The sequence below is a fragment of the Oncorhynchus mykiss genome, chromosome 24 (genome assembly GCF_057628025.1).
Source record: "Oncorhynchus mykiss isolate SJ-2025 chromosome 24, ASM5762802v1, whole genome shotgun sequence".
Taxonomy (NCBI): domain Eukaryota; kingdom Metazoa; phylum Chordata; class Actinopteri; order Salmoniformes; family Salmonidae; genus Oncorhynchus; species Oncorhynchus mykiss.
The window spans coordinates 25,725,043-25,748,695 of NC_143045.1; the positions used below are offsets into that span (position 1 = coordinate 25,725,043).

Here is a 23,653-nt window from a genome sequence, read left to right on the forward strand (position 1 = left end):
AAGAGCATTAGTGAAGTCAGGCACTGATGTTGGGCGATTAGGCCTGGCTCGCAGTCGGCATTCTAATTCATCCCAAAGGTGTTCGATGATGTTGAGGTCAGGGCTCTGTGCAGGCCAGTCAAGTTCTTCCATACTGGTATCGACAAACCATTCCTGTATGGACCTCGCTCTGAACACTGGGCATTGTCATGCTGAAACAGGACATTTTTGCCAGAATGTTGGAAACAGAATATTCTTCCTCCACCAAACTTTACAGTTGACACGAGGCATTCAGGCAGGTAGAGTTCTCCTGGCAATATTTAGGGTAAACTGTCAAGTGTAAATGTGTTTCTGAATGAGAAGTGACAAATGATGTGATGCGTTTCTTGTGACTTGAATGGTAATGAATGGATCCATTATGCTGCCACATGCCAGGGCCACAACACAATGTATGTGTGGTGGTGCTGGTGGCGGAGTGACGTGAGACTGCAAATGTACACTCACCGGACAATTCAGGGTGATCATCGAACACCCTGAATTATTCGGGGCATTGACTCTACAAGTCGGTAAACGTTCCACAGGGATGTTGGTCCATGCTGACACGATGGCAATCATGCAGTTGCTGCAGATTGGATGGCGCTACACCTTTGACACCAGGCAGGATGGGTCCATGTACTCATGCTGTTTACACCAAATCCTGCCTCTGCCATCAGCATGATGTGTAACAGTACAACTTTAGACCGTCCCCTCGCACAATCTGCACACATCAACAACAGTCACCCACGAAGCATCGTTACCCATCGCTCCACAAAAGCCGCGGCCCAGAGCAAGGTGAACCACTACTTCAAGGTCTCAGAACAAGTGACGTCACCGATTGAAACGCTATATAGCGCGCACCACCGCTAACTAAGCTAGCGTTTCACATCCGTTACAGATGCAACAGGAACCGGGATTCGTCGGACCAGGCAATATTTTTCGACTCAATTGTCCAATGTTGGTGATCACATGCCCACTGGAGAAACTTATTGTTTTTAGCTGATACGAGTGGAACCCGGTGTGTCTTCTGCTTCAATAGCCCATCCGTGACAAAGATCAATGAGTTTTGCGTTCCAAGATGCTGTCTGCACACCACTGTGCCGTTATTTGTCTGTTTGTGGCTTGACTATTGGCTTTCACAATTCTTGCCTCTTAATGCCATTCTCCTTCCACCTCATCATGAGCTGTTTTCGCCCACAGGACTGCTGCTGACAATGTTTTTCGCACACTTTTCGGATAAAACCTAGACACTGTCAAGCTTGAAAAGGCCAGGAGGGCGGCAATTTCTGAGATGCTGGATCCGCTTTGCCTGGCACCGACGATCATACCACGCTCAGTCACTTAGAATGGTTAAAACAAGTGACCTAACGTTCAATCAAAACTGAATGTCTCAATGCCTGCCTGCTTTATATAGTAAACCACTCATCACCATGAACTCACTATCGGAGAGAGCCATTTTTGTGAACAGGTGGTGTACCTAATAAACTGTCCAGTGTGTAAAGTCCCCACTCCATCCTCTTCAGTCATGCATCTTTGCCTTCTAAATTACTTGGATCCACACTGACACGAACCTCATCCCCAGGCTAATGTGCACTGAACCAGATTACTTTGACACAAACAGTAGGAGCTGAAGTCTGGACCGCAAAAAGATGAAAATGTGGAAAATAAATAGAATACAATACTGTGTGCAGTTCACACAAACAAAACAAACAAAGGCACCCCATCCAAGTTTCCAAGTTTAATTGATAAAAATTTAAATGAGTGAGAAGAAAAAAAAACACCCACACACAGCATGGTCTGGCACAATACACCCCAAATCCTCTCAATACGCAGTCACAGAGGCACTTATACACCATACTCCAATAGCACGCCAACTGTGAGCCAGGCAGTGTAGACACCTGAGGGGGGGAAATGGGGGGGGGACGAAAGAAAGGAGATACCTTTTAGGTGTTGGGTGAGCCAAATGTTAACTCTGTCCTCCCTACACTGAGACTCAGCATGGACAGTCCACAATCATGTTTTATAGTTCTTTTATTTAGACAACCCAAATAAAAGGCACAGAAAAACATTGCGCATATGTTTACAATTATTCTTGACACACATATGTATATAAAAAAAAAAGTAGGAATGTTTACCTTTATGCTAATTAGAAAGCCTAGTCTTCGTATATACAAAATTACCATTGTTAATGTTCTAATACAAAAAGATTTATAAAAAGTTTTTTTTTCCTTGCATGTGTCTACCATAACTAACATGTCCTCTGAACTAAATGGTTTTGTACAAAGATATACATTCATCAGCCTTCACAGGGCTCCAAGAACTTCCAAATCATAAAGAAAATTGAGAAAGATCAGACCAACTTCTCTCTTCCAAAACTTAAGTTAAGCCCAAACCCATCATTGCATTTAAAAAAAAATGTAGTGTCATCGTAAACAAATTAAAAGCATTTGGTTAAAAAGAAACTGATGGTGCATAAGAGTAATGGCCCTTTATTTATAAAATTATTACAGAACAAGTTTTCAAAATGTTTATAACGGTTTAGAATGTTGCTTACAAAACACTTAATTCAATGTAAACCATACTCCCCGCCCCCAAAAATGACAACATATCAATTTGGTTGAGGGGGCTGTCTAGCTCTTAGCCATCTGAACAGTTAAGGCTTCCTTCACGAAACAAGTCCATCACCATAGACATTATGGCATCTGTGAGAGCAGAGGCAGCACCATTGAATTCTGAAATAGTACACTTTCTTCTTCTACTACTACTTCTATGAGTTGGTAAACAAACTAAAAGGGTGCATACTGCCACCTGGAGTGTGTTGTTAGAACAAGGTAGGCGATTTACTGCCACCTGCAGTTATGGAATGTTTCCTCATGAGTTGAATTCATTGGTTGATCCCACCTGGTGACCTGGATAGAATTATGTGATCATTCCTTAACCCTATAGGAAGTCCCATCCAGTTGACTTCTTCAAAAAGTCCTCAATGGCGCTGCCCATGCTAAAACAGGCTATTGGGCACTAGTGTTGTCTAAGTCTATGTCCATCACATCTAGAAGAGGAAGCAGAGGTGTGAAATAGTCTTGTTGTAAAGCAGTTCAGGCACACTAGTTACGGCCACTGCGGAAGGCCAAATGACAAACATACACATACTTCAAAACTATTCTGTTTGTAGTGTTTTCTTTTTAAAAAAGTTGTCAAGTCTAATGACTATTTTTTTACTCAACCCAAACTTGGACGAGCTCAGACGTCCACATGCAACATCGATACGAGATCGATGGAAAGGGAATCCAATGCCAACAAGACCACAACTCCATACCAGATTAGAGTAATTATCTTCGGGCACTGTGTTGGCATGCATGCAATACTAGCAAAGGCCTCATACATCTTGCCTTTCCCAAGACAGAGACACAGGGAAGGCGAGGCCACTGACAAGGGCAGAAGTCTCTGAACAACGTCCACCAGTTTGACATACAGCCTGATTTTGGGGCAATGGCTCACATCGGCGCCGTGCCGGCTACACGCGTTCCAAAGAGTTCCTGCCAGTTGAGGGAGAGGCCTGTGTACTGAACATAGGCCTAGGCAGCGCCAGTAGGCACTGGGCTGGGGAAGGAAGCAGCCTTGTGACCCTTGACCCATAATCTTTGACCATTCTAGAACACATGTAGTTGACACAGCCTCTCATCTCTGCTTCCATTCTCTTTCTGGGCACCTTGGGCCCCAGATGGCAGCTTTGGTTCTACAGTAATATAATAAAAATGACCTAAGAAGACAGAAAAGCCTCAAACTAGCCTGGGAAGTAAACTATGCAAAAGTAGTCCAATGGACGGTCGTATTGACATTGATAAAGTAATTGCAGCCCTGACCTGTATTGAAGGATATCTACTTTTATTACATTTTTTGAAAGGCAAAGACAAAATAATAAAATAATTGTGTTGTAATATTTACAAAGAATGGGTATAAGGTCAACCAAGGTTGCGTGTTGACCTTAAATTGATCCTTTTACTCTCATCAAAAGACTGGGCTACTCTCAGTACGGTTCCTGAGTAGAAGTTCATACTTATAAGATCCTAAACCTGCAATAAAAAAAAACTAAAAAGAGGGGGGGATTAAATGGCCCTACAAAAACCTCTCCCAACATAACTATTTTCACTAAAAGTTTTAAAAGGTGAACTTTGGGACTGTTTTTTCAGCATAGTGTCTACTGCACCACTAGGTGGCTCTGATAGCCTCTACATTAACAAGGCTCACAGCCAACACTACTAATTTTGATTCTTAATAATACTGCTGTTTTTAGGACATTAACTTGGGGATATGCTTTCAGTGCGAGACATTTCCTCCTTGTGTTCCTGTAACATTACCACTGTAATGTCCTCCGGCTACTTTATCAAGTCATCTAAAAATACACCTGACAACTATTCCAAAAACAAAACTAACAAAAACCATGTATAGGTTTACAGTAACCAGCAGTGAGAATGTGACCATTTTCCAGAGATGGCATCAGGACCTGGGAGAGCTCACCTTACGCAGTCAAAGGCATTGACCTAAGATTGAACTGTTGAGCCTTTGATATTTTTCTCTCCAGAAAAAAATCACCATCCTGCAAAATGGTATACTTTGTCCCTTTTGCTGTACTTAACTCCTTACAATGCATACAACTATTAAATACTGATTAGCAGGCTATAATAATAATAACAAAAGGAAAACTAATATAAAAACCATCTGCTCTGTAAGAGAGCATTTAAAAACATTAATACCAGCAATACATTTGTTACAGTTTCATTCCAATGCCAAATGTGCAGGTATGTTCTGACGCAAGAGGCGAGGGATAACTCGTTGTTTGTTTACGTCAGGCTTCCACTTGGAGCATCATTCCAAAGCTCCATTCCTCCTTCCGAGACTTCACATGGTTTCCAGGACTGTTCTCCTACCGGCAGTTAAAAGGTAATTAAATGCACCAGCATCTACAGGGGCTGGCCAGTCCACCTCTCATCATGCTGCAGTCACAGCTGCTCCCACTGCAGCCAGACGGACAGACAGGTACAGCGTCCAGCTAGCCCACCATACTACACCTCTGCTCTACTACAAGATCATCTATAGTACTCCTGGTAAGGAGGAAGGTCTGCTAAAGTAAGGGAGGAGGTGGTGGTTTGGGGGTAGAAGGAGAGAGGTGAGAGGGGTTGATAAAGAGATGCTAACCAGGGACCAGGGAAGGGGTTACTACCAGGGAGGGGAGGAAGGCAGGACCTGGGAGAGAAAAGGCATGCTATCCATGGGCCGCATGGCGATGTTAAGCGGCCCGGTTATATTCATGGGCATCCCAGAGGTGATGGCCACAGGGTGGGCTATATTCATGGGCCCAGTGATGGTCACTGGGTGCTGCAGGTTGATTGGAGAGGTGATGTTGACCGTGCTGGTGGTGATGTTCATCTGGGCGGCGATGGTTACCGGGTTGCTGGCGTTGCCACGGTTCATCGCCGAGGTGATGGCGGCAGAGTTGGTGACGGGCGTCACTGAGCCGGAGTTGTGCACGTTGTTAGAGTCTGAGGAAAGATGAGGGAGGGAAGGAGCGAAAGAAAGACAGAATGAGCTGGATGATCGTTCATTACAAACCATTTAGGATAGCCCCAAGCTCCACAGGGTTAGAGGGGCCGAGGTTTGAGTCACTGCAACGGTCAACACACACATTAAAATGATTAGACATTATAAAACAAAATGGTAGGATTCTTATGAACCTACCTTGAAAACGAGAGATGTCCATAAGGACTTGGAAGGAGTTATTTAAGATCTCTCCTACCGTCAACTCACCTGAGGGGGCAATTCAAAAAGCAGGATCAATGTGCTAGCCAGCTAACTTTCAGCTAATATTCAGAAACACTTTATTTCATACTATAGTCAACTTGAAATGGTATGGTATAATTAACTCAATGCTTTAAACAACCCATATTCCACTTAAACATTCCGAGTTGTAATTTAAGGTTGATCAAAGTCGTTTGGCTAGCTAACTTATTGATCCTGCTTAATGAAATAAAACCCTGATACCTGAATAACCATAACACACAAGCATCTGCAACGACTTGGTTGTAAAACAACTAGAACTACACACGCTAGGCTAGAAGACAGATCTGTAGTGGAAAATGGGCCACTTCAATGCATAAGTAAGTATACAGCTACAAATTTGGAGCGGTTGGGATCGGGATGGGTTTCGGCTTTAGCTACTAGATTACCTTTTCGTAGCCCTGAGTGGTGGTTCCACTGCCAGTCACTTAGCCCTATTCAGAGATACAGACAGATAGGGGTTACATTGATTGACAGGACTGATTGGGACAGGGCATCACTTGGTTCTGCGTGCCAGAAGGGCATAGGGGGACACAAGTCATTGGGTTAGATACACGAAGGGCCAATCATTTGGCCTTCTACCAAGTACTAAAATGTTTAATGCACATTGTAGTTGGTGAGGACATACATAGATCGTTGTATAATGTATGCATATCCATTTTATTAGGTAAAATGATTAGGGTCTGCTGAACAATAGATTTTGCCCGTGCCATTTTAGAGTGATCTCATTCTTCCAAACTGGACTTCAACACCCATAAGTCAGTGGAGGTTTGACAAACCAACAAGAGAGCAGATGTTATAAACCTCAATTTCAACAGCTGACAAAACAAGATACCCACAGAGTCAGAAAACATCATACAGACCCATCAACACTTAAGAGGATATTAAGTGTTTTCTTTGGTCGACTCGCATATCGCATTTGAATGACTTGTATTGCTGCACTAGTTTGCTATGAGCGTCAAATGAATTGAATGTCCAAAGCCCTTTAAATTTAGACCGTCTCCTACCAGATTTCTTGCTCCAGGCTATCCATTTCTGTCAGCAGAGACACTTGTCATCCCCACCACACATGTAAACAACTGGTAAACCAGACAGGGCTGTGGGTTGGCCCCAGCAAATTGACATTATCATGATATGAATCCCTGAATGAGTGGTAACACAGTCCTTGTCAGTTGTGGACTGTTGTGCAGTACATTTGAATCTATAAGTCAATTTGTGGTGCTGCACTGAAGGATATGAATGTCCATGAAAATGGCTAATATAAGGTAGGCCTATTCCTAATCATTCTTTATCCTGACCCAAATATATTGGAATCAAATACAGACATGGGTCACTCTCCACTCCATTTCATAATTCTGAAGAAACTCTCGTATCAAAACAAGAGTTTTTACTGGACAAATTCAGGTAGGTCCCCCTTTGTTTCATTCCATTTAAGAAACATTTAGCAACAGAAATCGGCAGAATGAATACACCCCTGACGTCGTGCTTTGTGCCTGCCTATTTTGTACAGGACACCACAGAACAACAATGCATGGGGTGCTTTCAGCATAAAGATAGGGACAGAATAAATACCTAAAGTATTTTTTAAGAAAACAAATATAAGATTTAATACCTAGGTCTGGAGCACCCCAGGCTAGTTGTGGCTGAGGGGAGAGTGGGAAGGATGGAGGGAGTGGAGGAGGGGAGTGGGAGGCTGCTTGGCGTACCTTTATTACAGGGGTTGTTGAAGCTGGCCTGGCCGTGGGTCTTGAGGTGGCTTGTAATGTAGGCAGCGCTCAGCATCTTGCCACAGATGTTGCAGGTCACCTTGCCCTCGTGTCGGATCATGTGGGAACGCAGGCGGTCTTTGGTGGCGAAAGCAGAGGTGCAGGCCTGGGGTGGTATAGAGGGACAATGACGGGGATATCAGATGAGATACAATCTGTATCAGGCTGTATCACAACCGGCCGTGATTGGGAGTCCCACAAGGCAGCGCACAATTGGCCCAGCATCAACCGGGTTTGGCGGTCATTGTAAATAAGACTTTGTTCTTAACTGACTTACCTAGTTAAATAAAGGTTAAATAAAAAAAAATATATATTTTTTTTTTATTCACTCAATGAGTTTATGTGTGTGTACACTGCAGACATGTCTGACATCTTGAAGACTCAGGAGAGATTACATATTTTACAATTGGGAGTTAGCGTAATAATCTCATCCTTAATCCAACAAACCAGGAGTGAATGTGCGGTACAGGAAAGTGACCATAAACAGGGAAGGGGGCATCCGGAGGATGCCTGGCTCCTTACCGTTACTTGGCATTTGAAGGGTCTCTCTGAGGAATGAACATGCTTCACATGACAGCTTAGATGGTCAGGCCTGCAGGAGGAGAGGACACAGAAGAACACAGGCATTTTAAAACCTGGTATAATAGCTAAAACACCAGTACAGTTTAATCAATAATGCCATACACTGACAGTAGCTGGGGCTTCTCTGTTGACACGTGATTCAATTAACAAAATGGGCCAACAAAGATTGCAGGCAAATGACAAATTCTCGGTGAACCCACAGTTATACCATAATAGTTCAATTACGTTTAATTTAATAAATAAAACATCTACAGTAAATTTATGTTAGTCTCATGGTGTCCATATCAGACCCATGGGACACAAGCTATTAGAGCATCAATCCACTACTACACCCCTCCCAAAGTAATAATTGATATTCTTGCAACAAGACCAGATAATTATTCAGTTAAGCCACACCAAAAAATAACCAGAACTCTATTCTACAACATCACAAAAAATAAAATAATCTGTTCTACAGTATACCCTGGAGAAGACAATTATCTGGCAACCACAGCCGTCCGTCCATCTGTCGTTCAGTTCTCCTCTGCCCTCACTAAGCCGCACTAGTGTAATGTAGCTATTGGACAAATGCAGCCAGAGAATTCCCCTCCAACAAAGGAGGTGAGTGTGGCTTAAAAATGTCTCTAAGGAGGCAGTTTCACACTAGCAGGCTTTTCGTGATGGCGAGCAGGAGTCCAATCCCATCTCCTCAGGAGTGCAGTGGAGCTCAAAAGCTCATATCTCCCCTCACACACAACACTCCTTCGTTAAAGAAGAGGGGAATAGCCTCTTTCAGGACTGCCAAGCGTGAAAATGAACATGCACCTCTAGCCGCATAAGAGTAAGATTTGTTACTTTGCGCAAAGTCACTATGATTATGATATAATATACTTCACTTCACTAGTTGCTAATCATTTAGCTCAAGAACTTCACCATTCACTGACAACTTAATGATGTCTGAAAGGGTTAGGTTGGGGGGGGGATAACAAAATACTCTCCAATATTGGAAAGAACAAAAGGGGAGGAGCTAAATCAATGATTAGAAATCAGACCAGTCAGTGAGTCAGAACACTACCATTGGCCTTGGGAGCTGCAGGAGTTACACTGGAGACCCATCTCTTCTGGTGCCGTCTGGCCCCTGCAGCATTCTCCCTGTCCCCTGCCGATATCCCTGAGAGGGGGGACACGAGGGACTACTATGTGACGCACGCAAAGCTCCAGATACTGTTTATATACATGGTGGGGCACTGCTTGCATGTCATGAGCCAGTACTAATGGTCTGAACAGAAGCTGCGTGGGGCATCAGTAATCATGGCCGAGCTTCATAAAAGCTACACACAAACAAGAGGTGGTCCAGAACAACAAGGACATTGTCTCATAGGGTTACCATATAAATAGGCATTCTGGTATGTGATTTTAGGCATTCAAATTATACTCCACCTTGTTCTTTGATTGAGGAATTTCATTCAAAGTGGAAATTGTACATAACACCTTTTGGCTATGTGCATTAAAGCATCATAGTGGAAACATACTAGTATACAAAGCAATGTTCCTAAATTCCTATTGATTGAGACTGATTAACCAGTCCAATTCAATTACATTCCAACACACGAGGATTTCCAAAATTCATCACACCTTTAAATTATTAGGCTACTGACCACTGAATATCAATTTCAAGTGGAATGTTTTTACCCAACCAAGCCCGCCATTGACTTGAATCATCCTCATATTAATCTAGTCTATGACATTGTTTTATGAGGCTGCACCTGTTGGATACGATCTGCCCTTTATGCCTGTCAGTTAGGCTTCTTCTTCTACAACATAGTCGTATCCTGTACATAAATGTATCCCATTCTGAATTAAGATGGCTTTTGAAAAGTTGTGATATGGCCCTCTTGCTTTTTCCCCACAATCAGGAAATATATTTGGGGCCCATTAAAATGGAAGCAGTGAAAAAGAGATAACGATAAGAAATATGTGAAATTCCAAAGAACCTTACAAACTCTTTCTCAGAATGCACTACTGACAATTACAGTTCAACATGTACTATGGACAATAAACATTTTTTAAGTGGACTAAAGGAAAACTTGAATAAGTTGAACTGCACCACGCACCTGGAGAAGCCCTTCCCACAGACAGAGCAGATGTAAGGTTTGTGAACGCCCCCGTCGTGTGAGCGCACATGGTAGGTCATGCGGTCCTTTCTCTTGAAGCGCTGCTGGCAGATGGGGCACTCAAAGGGCTTCTCGTCTGAGTGGGACAGCTTGTGACGGTTCAGGTGGTAGACGTCACGGAAGGCCTTGCCACACATCTCACAGCCGTGGTTCTTCTTCACTGGCTTGGCAGGCTTCTTGGGCTGGCTCTGCTGCTGATGATGATGATGGTGGTGCTGCTGTTGATGCTGGTGCTGCTGCTGGGGCACCATGGTGGGAGACATGATGCTGGAGCCCGTGGAGGCTGAGGTTGTGGCCGTGGTGAGGATGCCAGCGATGGTGGAGATGTAAGAGGGCTGACCGCCGCTGTTCTCGCGCTGTGGCACTGTGGAGATCATGGGCACCATTGTGGGCGCCGTCTGTGTCTTCTTGGGACGAGACACCATCTTGACGCCCGTGTGGCAGGATTCGTGCCGTCTGAGATGGTAGCTGTCCCGGAAGGCCTTGTTGCAGTAGCCGCAGATGAAAGGCGTTTTGGACTTGGGCTCTTTCTTCACCACTACAACGGGACCACCGCCGCCGCCTCCTCCTCCGCCTCCCCCTGTCCCACTGGCCACATTGTCCTTGAGGAGCTCAGCGACGCTGACCGGGGGCTTCTGATCCAGGAGGATGGGCATCACAGGTTTCTGGTCCACAGGTTCTGGTCCTCCTGACTGGAGGAGAGGCAGCAAGCTGTTTTGGGCCACCTGGTGCTGGTGATGCAGGGCTTCATTGGCCTGCTGGAAGGACAACACAAAGACAGCCATGTAGAAGCACATCAGTACACAGTCTACAGTGTCAGTCACACCGTCAAAGCTACTACAGCTGCACGTAGCAGAGAGAGAGAAAGTGAGAGAGACCTGTTTCTGACTGCTCCAGAGAGTTGAAACGGACTGCCTTGTCAGCAGAACTACCCCTGTTTCCAAGATAAGGATGACAGTAAAACAGAACTTCTCATTTTTAAAATAATTGAGCAGAGAATGACAATTTGATTCACTTTTCTTATTTGAAGAGTCCATTTGGTTGTCAGCTTCCATTTACAGATGTTGTTGATGAATTTCATGAACTAAGCTATACTACTCAAACGCTTTTCTGGTGATATCTAAGGGTAGCCTTGTGGGTGACGTTGAGGTTTGAGGTTCAAAAAGAGGTTGCTCAATTTATGCCATTATTCATTTAAGTTGGCAAGTCAGTTAAGAACCAATTCTTATTTATAATTGACTGCCTACACCGGCCAAGCCCCCGGCGACGCTGGGCCAATTGTGCGCCGCCCTATGGGACTCCCAATCACAGCCAGGTGTGATACAGCCTGGAATCAAACCACGGTGTCTGTAGTGACGCCTCTCGCACTGAGATGCAGTGCCTTAGACAGCTGCAACACTCGGGAGCCCCCCAAAAAATAACAATTATTCCAAGTCTTCCCCTGTGCCATTCAGGCATCTAAGTTACTACTACTACAACCCCAGCCCTGTCAGCATGAATGTTGCGTTCTAAGAGGAAGAACAGGCTTTAAAAAGAGGGACATCCATTAATTTACCAGAAATAGAAAGGGAGCCATTTCCAGCCAGGGCATCCGAGCCTCTCAGAAAAAACAAAAGTGCAGCCCTGATGAATGTGGTGTGAGAAGAGGGTTAGGAGGGGAGAAGAGGGTTAGGAGGCAGCTGTTCAAGGTGCACACAGGAGAGGACTTAAAACTCTGGAGATTTGAGCTCAGTGGGTGATGTAGTCAGTTATGTCGTGCCAGAATGACATGAACAATATACAGTACACCAACGTACACCTGACCAACTACATACATACAATGAATCGACAGGTTTGTTTCACTTTGTAGATTTACGCCTCTTGACCTTCTCGCCAAATCTCAAGTTGTATTTTTTTTAAACTATGAAGACTAAATCTAGAATTGTACACCCAAAATATTCAACTCGAGATCTGCTCAAACGAATCCATCAAAGATTCAAAAGCAGCACTAAGGTTACTTGTGTTACCGTCGATCACCACATTCTTTTGGAGAGATTGGAAACCCAAATTGGTCTACACGGACAAGTTCTGGCCTGGTTCAGATCTAATCTGTCTGAAAGATATCAGTTTGTCCTCTGACAAATCAACTGTAAATTGCGGTGTTTCTCAAGGTTCCGTTTTAAGACCACTATTGTTTTCACTATATATTTTACCTCTTGGGGATGTCATTCGAAAACATAATGTTAACTTTCACTGCTATTTGGATGACACACAGCTGTACATTTCAATGAAACATGGTGAAGCCCCAAAATTGCCCTCGCCAGAAGCCTGTGTTTCAGACGTAAGGAAGTGGATGGCTGCAAACGCTCTACTTTTAAACTCGGACAAAACAGAGATGCTTGTTCTAGGTCCCAAGAAAAAATGAGATCTTCTGTTGAATCTGACAATTAATCTTGATGGTTGTACAGTCGTCTCAAATAAAACTGAGGGACCTCAGGGTTACTCTGTACCCTGATCTCTTTCTTGACGAACATATCAAGGCTATTTCAAGGACAGCTTTTTTCCATCTACATAACATTGCAAAAATCAGAAACTTTGTCCAAAAACGATGCAGAAAAATTAATCCATGCTTTTTTTACTTCTAGGTTAGACTACCCAAATTGGTCTACATGGACAAGATCTGGCCTGGTTTAGATCAGTTTGTCTCTGTGAATGGTTTGTCCTCTCTACTTTCCGGCTACCCGGATAAAGCACTAAATAAACTTCAGTTAGTGCTAAACACAGCTGCTAGAATCCTGACTAGAACCAAAAAATGTGATCATATTACTCCAGTGCTAGCCTCTCTACACTGGCTTCCTGTTAATAATATTAAGGCAAGGGCTGATTTCAAGGTTTTACTGCTAACCTATAAAGCATTACATGGGCTTGCTCCTACCCATCTTTCCGATTTGGAAATCGTACATACCTGCGTCACAAGACGCAGGCGTCCTTACTGTCCCTAGAATTTCTAAGCAAATAGCTGGAGGCAGGGCTTTCTCCTATAGAGCTCAATTTTTATGGAATGGTCTGCCTACCCATGAGAGAGACGCAGACTCAGTCTCAACCTTTAAGTCTTTATTGAAGACTCATCTCTTCAGTCGGTCATATTGGTAGTCTGGCCCAGGAGTGTGAAGGTGAACGGAAAGGCTCTGGAGCAACGAACCACCCTTGCCGTCTCCCCTCTCTCCACTGAGATTCTCTGCCTCTAACCCTATTACAGGGGCTGAGTCACTGGCTTACTGGTGCTCTTCCATGCTGTCCTTAGGAGGGGTGCGTCACTTGAGTGGGTTGAGTCACTGACGTGATCTTCCTGTCTGGGCTGGCGCCCCCCCTTGGGTTGTGCCGTGGCAGAGATCTTTGTGGGCTATACTCAGCCTTGTATCAGGATGGTAAGTTGGTGGTTGAACATATCCCTCTAGTGGTGTGGGGGCTGTGCTTTGGCAAAGTGGGTGGGGTTATATCCTGCCTGTTTGGCCCTATCCAGGGGTCTCATCGGATGGGGCCAGTGTCTCCTGACCCCTCCTGTCTCAGCCTCCAGTATTTATGCGTTGGGGGCTAGGGTCAGTCTGTTATATCTGGAGTACTTCTCCTGTCTTATCCTTATTATTTAATTTACTCTCGCTCTCTCTCAGGACTACCTGGCATGAAGACTCCTTGCCGTCCCCAGTCCACCGGACGGACGTGCTACCTGTCCCAGACCTGCTGTTTTCAACTCTCTAGAGACAGCAGGAGAGGTAGAGATACTCTCAATGATCGGCTATGAAAAGCCAACTGACATTTACTCCTGAGATGCTGACTTGTTGCACCCACGACAACTACTGTGATTATCATCATTTGACCATGTTGGCCATTTATGAACATCTTGGCCATGTTCTGTTATAATCTCCACCCGGCACAGCCAGAAGAGGACTGGCCACCCCTCATGGCCTGGTTCCTCTAGGTTTCTTCCTAGGTTTTGGCCTTTCTTTTGGAGTTTTTCCTAGCCACTGTGCTTCTACACCTGTATTGCTTGCTGTTTGGGGTTTTAGGCTGGGTTTCTATATAGCACTTTGAGATATCAGCTGATGTAAGAAGGGCTATATAAATACATTTGATTTGAACAGGCTGTCTACACACACACACACACACACACACACACACACACCTCCCTGCCACTCAATAATCTAAATCTGTTGCATGTAAGGTGATCTTTTTTTCCTCCTCTACTGGTACAGCACCTAGAACGGGACAACCTGTGTGTTAGCTAACTATACCTAATAAAAAAACATTAGCTGGAGCACCCCCAGAGAAAATTAAATAATGTAGTGCTGACTAACAGAAAACAAACTAAAATAGAGAAAAACAGTCACGCACACACACTCCCAGGAATTTATTGGGTAAAATACCAATGTTTCAGCATCACGGTGGGTCATTTGATTAGATGTTCAGTAGTCTTATGGCTTGTGGGTAGAAGCTGTTAAGAATCCTCTTGGACCTAGACAAGACGCTCCAGTACCGCTTGCCGTGCGGTAGCAGAGAGAACAGTCTATGGACTAGGGTGGCTGGAGTCTTTGACAATGTTCAGGCCGTTCCTGATACCGCCTAGTATAGATGTCCTGGATGGCAGGAAGCTTGGCCCCAGTGATGTACTGGGCCGTACACACTACCCTCTGTAGGGTCTCCAACCTCAGTTGCCATACCAGGCAGTAATGCAACCAGTCAGAATTCTCTCGATGGTGCAGCTGTCTAATCTTTTGAGTATCTGGGGACCCATGCCAAATCTTTTGGCAAACGTACAACCGCTGGATTTGGTTTTGTCATGCCCTCTTCGACTGTCTTGGTGTGCTTGGACCATGTTGGCTATTGGTGATATGGACACCAAGGAACTTAAAGCTCTCAACCTGCTCTACTACAGCCCTGTCGATGAGAATGGGAGTGTGCTCAGTCCTCCTTTTCCTGTAGTCCACAATTATCTCCTTAGTCTTGACCATGTTGAGAGAGAGGTTGTTGTCCTGGCATCTGACCTCCTCGCTATAAGCCGTCTCGTCGTTGATCAAGCCTACCACTGTTGTGTCATCAGCAAACTTAATGATGGTGTTGGAGTCGTGTCTGGCCGTGCAGTCATGAGTGAACAGGGAGTACAGGAGGGGACAGAGCATTGACCCCTGAGGGGCCCCCGTGTTCAGGATCTGAGTGGCTGAGGTGTTGTTACCTACCCTTACCACCTGGGGGAGGCCCATCAGGAAGTCCAGGATCCAGTTGCTAAGGGAGATATTTAGTCCCAGGGTCCTTAGCTTAGTAATGAGCTTGGAGGTCACTATGGTGTTGAACACTGAGCTGTAGTCAATGAATAGCATTCTCACATTGGTATTCCTTTTGTCCGGGTGGGAAAGGCAGTGTGGAGGGCAATGAAGATTGCATCATCTGTGGATCTGTTGGGGCAGTATGCAAATTGGAGTGGGTCTAGGGTTTCTGGGATAATGGTGTTGATGTGAGCCATGACCCGACTTTCAAAGCACTTCATGGCTACAGACGCGAGTGCTACGGGTCATTCAGGCAGGTTACCTTAGTGTTCTTGGGCACAGGGACTATTGTGGTCTGCTTGAAACATGTTAGTATTACAGACTCAGACAGGGACAGGTTGAAAATGTCAGTGAAGACACTTACCAGTTGGTCAGTGCATGCTCGGAGTACACGTCCTGGTAATCCGTCTGGCCCTGCGGCCTTGTGTATGTTGACCTGTTTAAAGGTCTTGCTCACATTGGCCACGGAGAGCGTGATCATACAGTTGTCCAGAACAGCTAATGCTCTCATGCATGTTTCAGTGTTACTTGCCTTGAAGCAAACATAGAAGTAGTTTAGGTTGTCTGGTAGGCTCATGTCACTGGGCAGCTCTCAGCTGTGCTTCACTTTGTAGTCTGTAATAGTTTGCAATCCCTGCCACATCCGACGAGCATCAGAGCCGGTGTAGTACGATTAGAGCTTAGTCCTGTATTGATGCTTTGCCCGTTTGATGGTTCATCAGAGGGCATAGTGGGATTTTTTTTATAAGCTTCCGGGTTAGAGTCCTGCTTCTTGAAAGCGGCAGATCTACACTTTAACTCAGTGTGGATGTCGCCTGTCATCCATGGCTTCTGGTCGGGGTATGTACGTACAGTCACTGTGGGGACGACATTGTCGATGCACTTATTGATGAAGCCAGTGACTGATGTGGTGTACTCCTCAATACCATTGGAAGAATCCTGGAACATGTTCCAGTCTGTGACAGCAAAAGAGTCCTGTAGCTTAGCATCTGCTTCATCTGATCACTTTTTTATTGACCAAGTCACTGGTGCTTTCTGCTTTAATTTTTGCTTGTAAGCACGAGTCAGGAGGATATAATTATGGTCAGATTTTCCAAATGGAGGGCAAGGGAAACCTTTGTATGCGTCTCTGTGTAGAGTAAAGGTGATCTAGAGTTCTTTTCCTCTGGTTGCACATTTAACGTGCTGAAATTATCGAATGACGGGGATGAGGGCCTGTTCGGGTGTCTGGAGTAAATCCCTCTCGTCCGGCTCATTAAAGAGAAATTCTTAGTGAAGTTTAAGGTAATAGCTGTTCTGATTTCTAGAAGCTCTTTTCGGTCTTAAGACACAGTAGCAGCAACATTATGTACAAAATAAGTTACACTTTTTTTAAAAAATAAATAGCATGGTTGGTTAAGAGCCCATAAAACAGCAGAAATCCCCTCTGGCGCCATCTTTTATTTGATTTGGAGGGTATAAACTGTCCAGAATGGTTGGACAGAATTGGACAAGTTCAGGTAGTTTCTCATCTACTTCAACATTTCCTCCAATGTTATAGCTCCTGCTGGACACGGTATCCATCTGCAATGACGAGCAGACCCTTTACTATTCAGTGCTGCTTTGAATGACGGTAACAGAACCTACCAATGTTAATTGTTTGAAATGAAACTTGTTGTGTCTCAGTACGTGTTGTATAAGCAGCATGTTACGTCTGCTATAAATATCCCTTTTGGAGCAATTTCACACCACCTTTATGTGGTGCTGTGGGTGCAGGCTGGTTGAGGCGTCAAACTCTCAAACTAATTACACCCCCCCCGAATCACATTAATCCCACTGGCTTACGTAACCTACTACAACCATACGTAAATAAAACATTATTTGGGACTCCTGGGTGGGAGACTCTGGGTTCGCGCCCAGGCTCTGTCGCAGCCGGCCGCGACCGGGAGGTCCGTGGAGCGACGCACAATTGGCCTAGCGTTGTCCGGGTTTGGCCGGTAGGGATATCCTTGTCTCATCGCGCACTAGCGACTCCTGTGGCGGGTCAGGCGCAGTGCACGCTAACCAAGGTCGCCAGGTGCACAGTGTTTCCTCCGACACATTGGTGCGGCTGGCTTCCAGGTTGGATACGCACTGTGTTAAGAAGCAGTGCGGCTTGGTTGGGTTGTGTTTCGGAGGGCGCATTGCTTTCGGCCTTCGTCTCTCCCGAGCCCGTACGGGAGTTGTAGCGATGAGACAAGATAGTAACTACTAACAATTGGATACCACAAAATTGGGGAGAAAAGTGGGTAAAATTCACACACACAAAAAAAAAACATTACAACATTTAAATATTTCCTTTAACAAATACTAACTCAGGAAATGTTTCAATAATCACATACTAATAATCATACACTACCCAAAATGTTGCTGATTGTCTATTGTTTTGTAGTGGTTGAAAAACATATAACAGTGTAATGAAAACTGACAAGATAGCAAAACAATGACCCAACACTGGTAGCTAATAGAGCAGTGTACAGAGGACATCTGCAGCTGCTGGCATTGTCCAATTGGTCACGGCAGCCCCCAAAGAATGGGTGGGGGGGCGGGGGGTTTATGAATATTTTTGGTTGGTGCGTGAATAGAGTTTCACATTGTACCCAGCAACCTTACAACGGGCAAACCAAAGACACCACGATTGAAACAACCTTGTTATTTTCCGTAATCACCATAGGGCAGGGTTAAAGAGCTGACCCCTGGGCTTTCAGGTTCAGCCAAGCATCCCAATACGGTCAGCCAGGCAGGCAAGGGATGGGGTCTGGGCTGGGGGAGTCGGGAAAAATCCCAAATTGTGTTCCTTTTTCTTTATGCTCTTTTGTGGAGCCGTAGAAGACACAAATCCAAGCAGTGATGCACTTACGACCCTCAGGGGGGCCTTTGTGACACCAGTCCTGCCTGATTTGGGGATTCTGTTCAGCTGGCGGCCGCTGCAGACTGCTTAGTGAGGCAGCCGTGCTTTGGGGAATGGGAGAAAAACAGGGTTAAGTCACAGGGTGTCGAGTCCCCTTTTTGTCCTCCGTCCACACTGAAGTTGGATCCAGACTGGAATTCTTACCACCATTAGCATTTCTTCTAGCTGTGTGTGTGTGTGTGTGTGTGTGTGAGACAGCAAGGCTCTCAGACTCAGACGCATAGGGAGCTGAAGCCCGCTGTGCCTTCACACTGCTCTGATGATTTTGATACAAATCCGCTCTGAAGGCTGAGGTCATTCCCAGATAAATAGTGTTGTAACAGAGTGGGGGCGTGGAAAACAACAAAAATATACAGAACATATAAAAGCAGCCTGTTCTGTTAATTCAGTCAGAGATGTGGGGGGCGGGGCTTTACAATGGAGAAGTATCTCATTGACCACAATGCTAATCTGTTTAGATATCAGACAAGGCCCCCAAGAACACAGCTTGCCATTTGCTCAGATAAGAAGTGCCCAATTTATTTTATGATCCCAGAAACAGTAATAGTTCAAATATATTGGTATTGCTTGTGTTCTCACAAAACTTGATAAACATACTCAGGCACTAACCTGCATGAGGGAAGCAACAAGATCTGCGTGTTAACCCTGAAACCAGGACTAAGACCTTGACTACATATACTTTGTTCTACCTATGTTGAGGGCTTGGTTGGGGTCGTGTCATGTGCAGAAAAAAATGTTCACAGGTTATAGGGATTTTACTGTGGAGGATATGAACTTACTCTGATCCCTGTGTAGTAGTCCCTACGTGGATTCCCTGGAACCATGGGACCTACAGAAGACTAATACAAAAGAAAGGGAAAATACTGGGTTTGTTAATAAAATTTTAACATTAACAGTAAAACAAAACCCTATTACGTATTGTCTTAGGGGAATCCTAAAACGTAGGTTTGTCCTAAAATCGTGAGAAAAGTAATTAGTCATCTTCATCTGATTCAGGAGGATTACGAGAACACTATTATTGAGAACTGCATAGCTTGACAACCCCCCCCCCCCGCACCAAGCATAACTTCCAACGCTTACAGAACAGTAACAAGTGACGCACAGCCTCATTAGATGCTTTATCAAATCCAGCGAATCAAATGGCACCTCCAAATAACAACTACTTAGTTTCCATTTTCCTCCACTGCTCCATCACACCAGCTTCAGGTATTTGTGCCTTGTTAGCCACAAAATAAAACCATTATCAAGGGTCCTCGGCTCACGCCAATTAACTGGCAGCAGCTGCACCTCTCCAGCGCTGAGGGAACAGAACTAGGCCTACCACTACGGCTGCAATATGATTAGGCGGAGTAGGGAAGGGGAAAAAAACAAGTGGCAAGTGGTTTGAGGACATATATTTTCAACACTGGTGTTTACATTTGACCTGGGATTGGGACACTACGCAGTAGGCCATTTGAGATGTTGTGAATAAGGGTCTTCAAAAACGTCCAATTCATCTAATAATTTAACTGACACTGCATTTTGTAATGCATCTTAGGTTGCCAGATAGATTGGACAGGAAAAGTTATATACATGTCCACTAGGAGAAATAGCCTGTTCCCCTTAAGCTAACGATCCACATTCCAGGAAAATAAACATAAAAAGAGCATGTTTCAAATGTCTAGGCATACATATTAAAATGCAATTCCCCCCAGGTGTGATGGAAAGAGAGACATTTTCAAGATCTAGCTGACACACGTGACTTAATTCCCAATGTTTATGTAATGTCTACAATCTATGAATTTAGTGTACCTTGCAAGTTGGCTGCATTCATGTTTTCTTCTTCCAAAGGCACTTTATACTGTTTTTACCCCCTTCATTTGTATATGAGTGGCAGGTAGCCTAGTGGTTAGAGCGTTGAGCCAGTAACCAAACGGTTGCTGGATCGAATCCCCAAGCTGACAAGGTAAAGATCTGTCCTTCTGCCCCTGAATAAGGCAGTTAACGCACTGTTTCCCGGTAGGCCATCACTGTAAATTAGAATGTGTTCTTAACTGACTTGCCTAGTTAAATAAAAATAATCTACTGTATTCTAGTCAGGGCTCCTCCTATATAACTATTGCTGTACACATTTTCTACTCATATACTGTCCATACACACACCATCATATACATAACTCATCCTGATATTTCTTAATTCCATTCTTTTAATTTAGGAGTATTTGTGTATAATTGTTAGGTACTGTTGGAGCTAGAAACACAAGCATTTCGCTGCACCTGCAATAACATCTGCAAAATATGTGTACACGTTTTTATCAGATGTTTAACATCTTGTTACAAGCACACATTAGTAAATACTACAATTCCTCTGCATGGACACAGTGCAACAAGAGGATAGGTTTTTACATTGACAACTTTTCAACTACTGCCAGAGGGTAGGAAAAGCATTTTTGCAACTGATGCAAATTGTGCATTGCTAAAAATGCTGTAACCATGTCCAGAAATTCTGAATATGTATAGATTGGATGGATATAGGTACTTAATAAAATGGTAAATACTATCCTATTCTTGGATTTGCAATTTAAATCGCACCAAAGGCAGACAACTATGGACATGAATATCCTCCGCGAGCTGCCTAATAGAAATCTCAGACATATGGAAGACGGGTTACAAATTATCAGTAGTGCAAGAATTAGCTAGCATCTTGGCTGCAGATTACTGCATAGTTTGAATTCTTTCTCCAACCCGCGGTTACATATTTTGGGACGAGGAAAAGGGGGGAAATTTTATAATCGGAAGTGCGGGGTATTCCCTCCTCGTGCCCGGCACGTATACAAGTGCGATTTGCTGAAAGTAGAACATCATTCAAATCCTATCAAAATGTGTCAACAAAATCACTGACTGCAAAAAAAAACACATTTACTCGCTAGCTAGCATGGCTCGCCGCTGGAGGTGGATTGTTCTCGTTCTTTGAGGCTAGCTACAACTAGCTGGCTAGCATCCTAACTAACAAACGAGCGGCCATGATCACTTGCTAGCTTGCTTTTTATATTTAACTAAATGGGGCCCATTCCAATGTATCCGGTATTTATAATAAAACATGCATTAGCGGATTTTGATTAAAGTATGCATTAACACCAACAATTTACAAGAACTGGGGGGGCACCCAGATGCCCTCCCCTCCCTCTCTCTCTCTCTCTCTCTCTCTCTAGCGTCATCCATATACCTCACAGCTGGAAGTCTGGGATTGATGTAGTGAGCTAGCGAGCTAACGTTAGCTCTTTCAACGGATTGCTCATAGGCTAGCCAATATTAGCTAACTAGCTAACGCTACCATTGTTTTGCTTGAATAGTTTTACTAGAAATCCACGTTTAAAATCACCATTAGCAACGGTGCATTAGACATCTAGTAACATTTAGATGTAGTTAATCAAATTTACCACTCTGATGACACTTACCTGGAATAAAAATGTACTCCAGCTCGGTTCCATTGCAACACTTAAAATCTGCAGGAAACCTAGACGGAATCTACAACAAAGCAGCTAAACATGGCAGCTGCTACAACTTCCTGTAAACCCTCCGGGCTGAACCATTTCTAGTCGACGTTTATGGGACGTTAGAGATTTCTCAGAAATGAACATAGTGTAAATTGGCTTGTATTAAAATATTGTGACTGTAAAATGTGTTTCTAATACGTATGTATTGGGAAACGATTGAATGGTATATGATGTGGCGCGTATAAATACACACAAAATATGATCGACATGGAACGTGTTCCCCCATTTGTCGTGCTTAACTAGTCCATTGGAGCGCCTTCCAGAGATGGCATAAAAGTACATTTTCAATATGCCATCGTCAAATATGGTTACTGATTGTGCCTGTATTTATCATTACATTATGTTACAACACAAACACTAGGGGAAAAGCAACATGTTGTTTCTATACAGTTTAGTTACTATTTGTCAACCCCTTGAAATCAAATTTTAAGAAATCCTTTCAAGATTTGCTTGGATTGCAAAATATTGACCTCCAGACACAAATGCTTGCATAACACAATTAGGATGCAACATATGCATAACATTAATTAATATACAAATGTGCTCAGAACCTACCTTCAACGTCCATTATCTGATAACCACCATGGCCTTGCTCTAATACTGTAATACTGTAATGATGAATCACTTACATAGGTAGACGTATATAATAATCACTTAACCACAGCAGTCACTTCAAATTAAATCAGTGAAACAATAAAACGTAGATTTTTTTTCCAGATTGCATTTGGTTACTGCCATATGTTGCTCTCAGGGAGAAAAAAAAGAGAATTGGGACGATTCCAACTCTAACCAGGAATGTCGTAAAACGTAAATGTATCACTTCCCACTGAATATACAATTAGAAATCAATGCACACACTCAATAGTTCACAGAAAACCCAAACAGGTTTCCACACACAGTGATTGACACCCATTCAAATCAATGATTTGGTCATGCAGCCCAGGGTTTGGCCATCCAACTCAAATATTGCAAGTCAGACACAATCAAATTTGTGGACATACAATTGAGAAGTTTAAACGATTAAAGGCCCAGTGCAGTCAAAAACATGATTTGCTTTATATATACAGTGCCTTGCGAAAGTATTCGGCCCCCTTGAACTTTGCGACCTTTTGCCACATTTCAGGCTTCAAACCTAAAGATATAAAACTGTATTTTTTTGTGAAGAATCAACAACAAGTGGGACACAATCATGAAGTGGAACGACATTTATTGGATATTTCAAACTTTTTTAACAAATCAAAAACTGAAAAATTGGGGTGCAAAATTATTCAGCCCCTTTACTTTCAGTGCAGCAAACTCTCTCCAGAAGTTCAGTGAGGATCTCTGAATGATCCAATGTTGACCTAAATGACTAATGATGATAAATACAATTCACCTGTGTGTAATCAAGTCTCCGTATAAATGCACCTGCACTGTGATAGTCTCAGAGGTCCGTTAAAAGCGCAGAGAGCATCATGAAGAACAAGGAACACACCAGGCAGGTCCGAGATACTGTTGTGAAGAAGTTTAAAGCCGGATTTGGATACGAAAAGATTTCC

The 23,653-nt window shown here is 43.8% G+C and overlaps 1 protein-coding gene across 12 annotated transcripts; it reads right to left on the minus strand.

The window, feature by feature from the left end:
• Window positions 1-2,028: 2,028 nt before the first annotated feature.
• LOC110504060 (vascular endothelial zinc finger 1) lies at window positions 2,029-22,149 on the minus strand. 12 transcript variants are annotated; one of them, XM_021582874.3, is made up of 9 exons: window positions 22,017-22,130; window positions 19,360-19,419; window positions 10,292-11,109; window positions 9,253-9,348; window positions 8,139-8,208; window positions 7,557-7,722; window positions 6,240-6,284; window positions 5,752-5,820; window positions 2,029-5,555 (listed from the first exon to the last, which is right to left on the minus strand). In XM_021582874.3, exons 1-9 carry the CDS (start codon window positions 22,047-22,049, stop codon window positions 5,233-5,235), a joined length of 1,680 nt encoding a protein of 559 aa, XP_021438549.3. In that variant the 5' UTR covers window positions 22,050-22,130; the 3' UTR covers window positions 2,029-5,232. The 12 variants fall into 12 exon arrangements, with proteins under 12 accessions (XP_021438549.3, XP_021438550.3, XP_021438552.3 ...); XM_021582875.3 differs by lacking the exon at window positions 19,360-19,419; XM_021582877.3 differs by lacking the exon at window positions 9,253-9,348.
• Window positions 22,150-23,653: the final 1,504 nt, after the last annotated feature.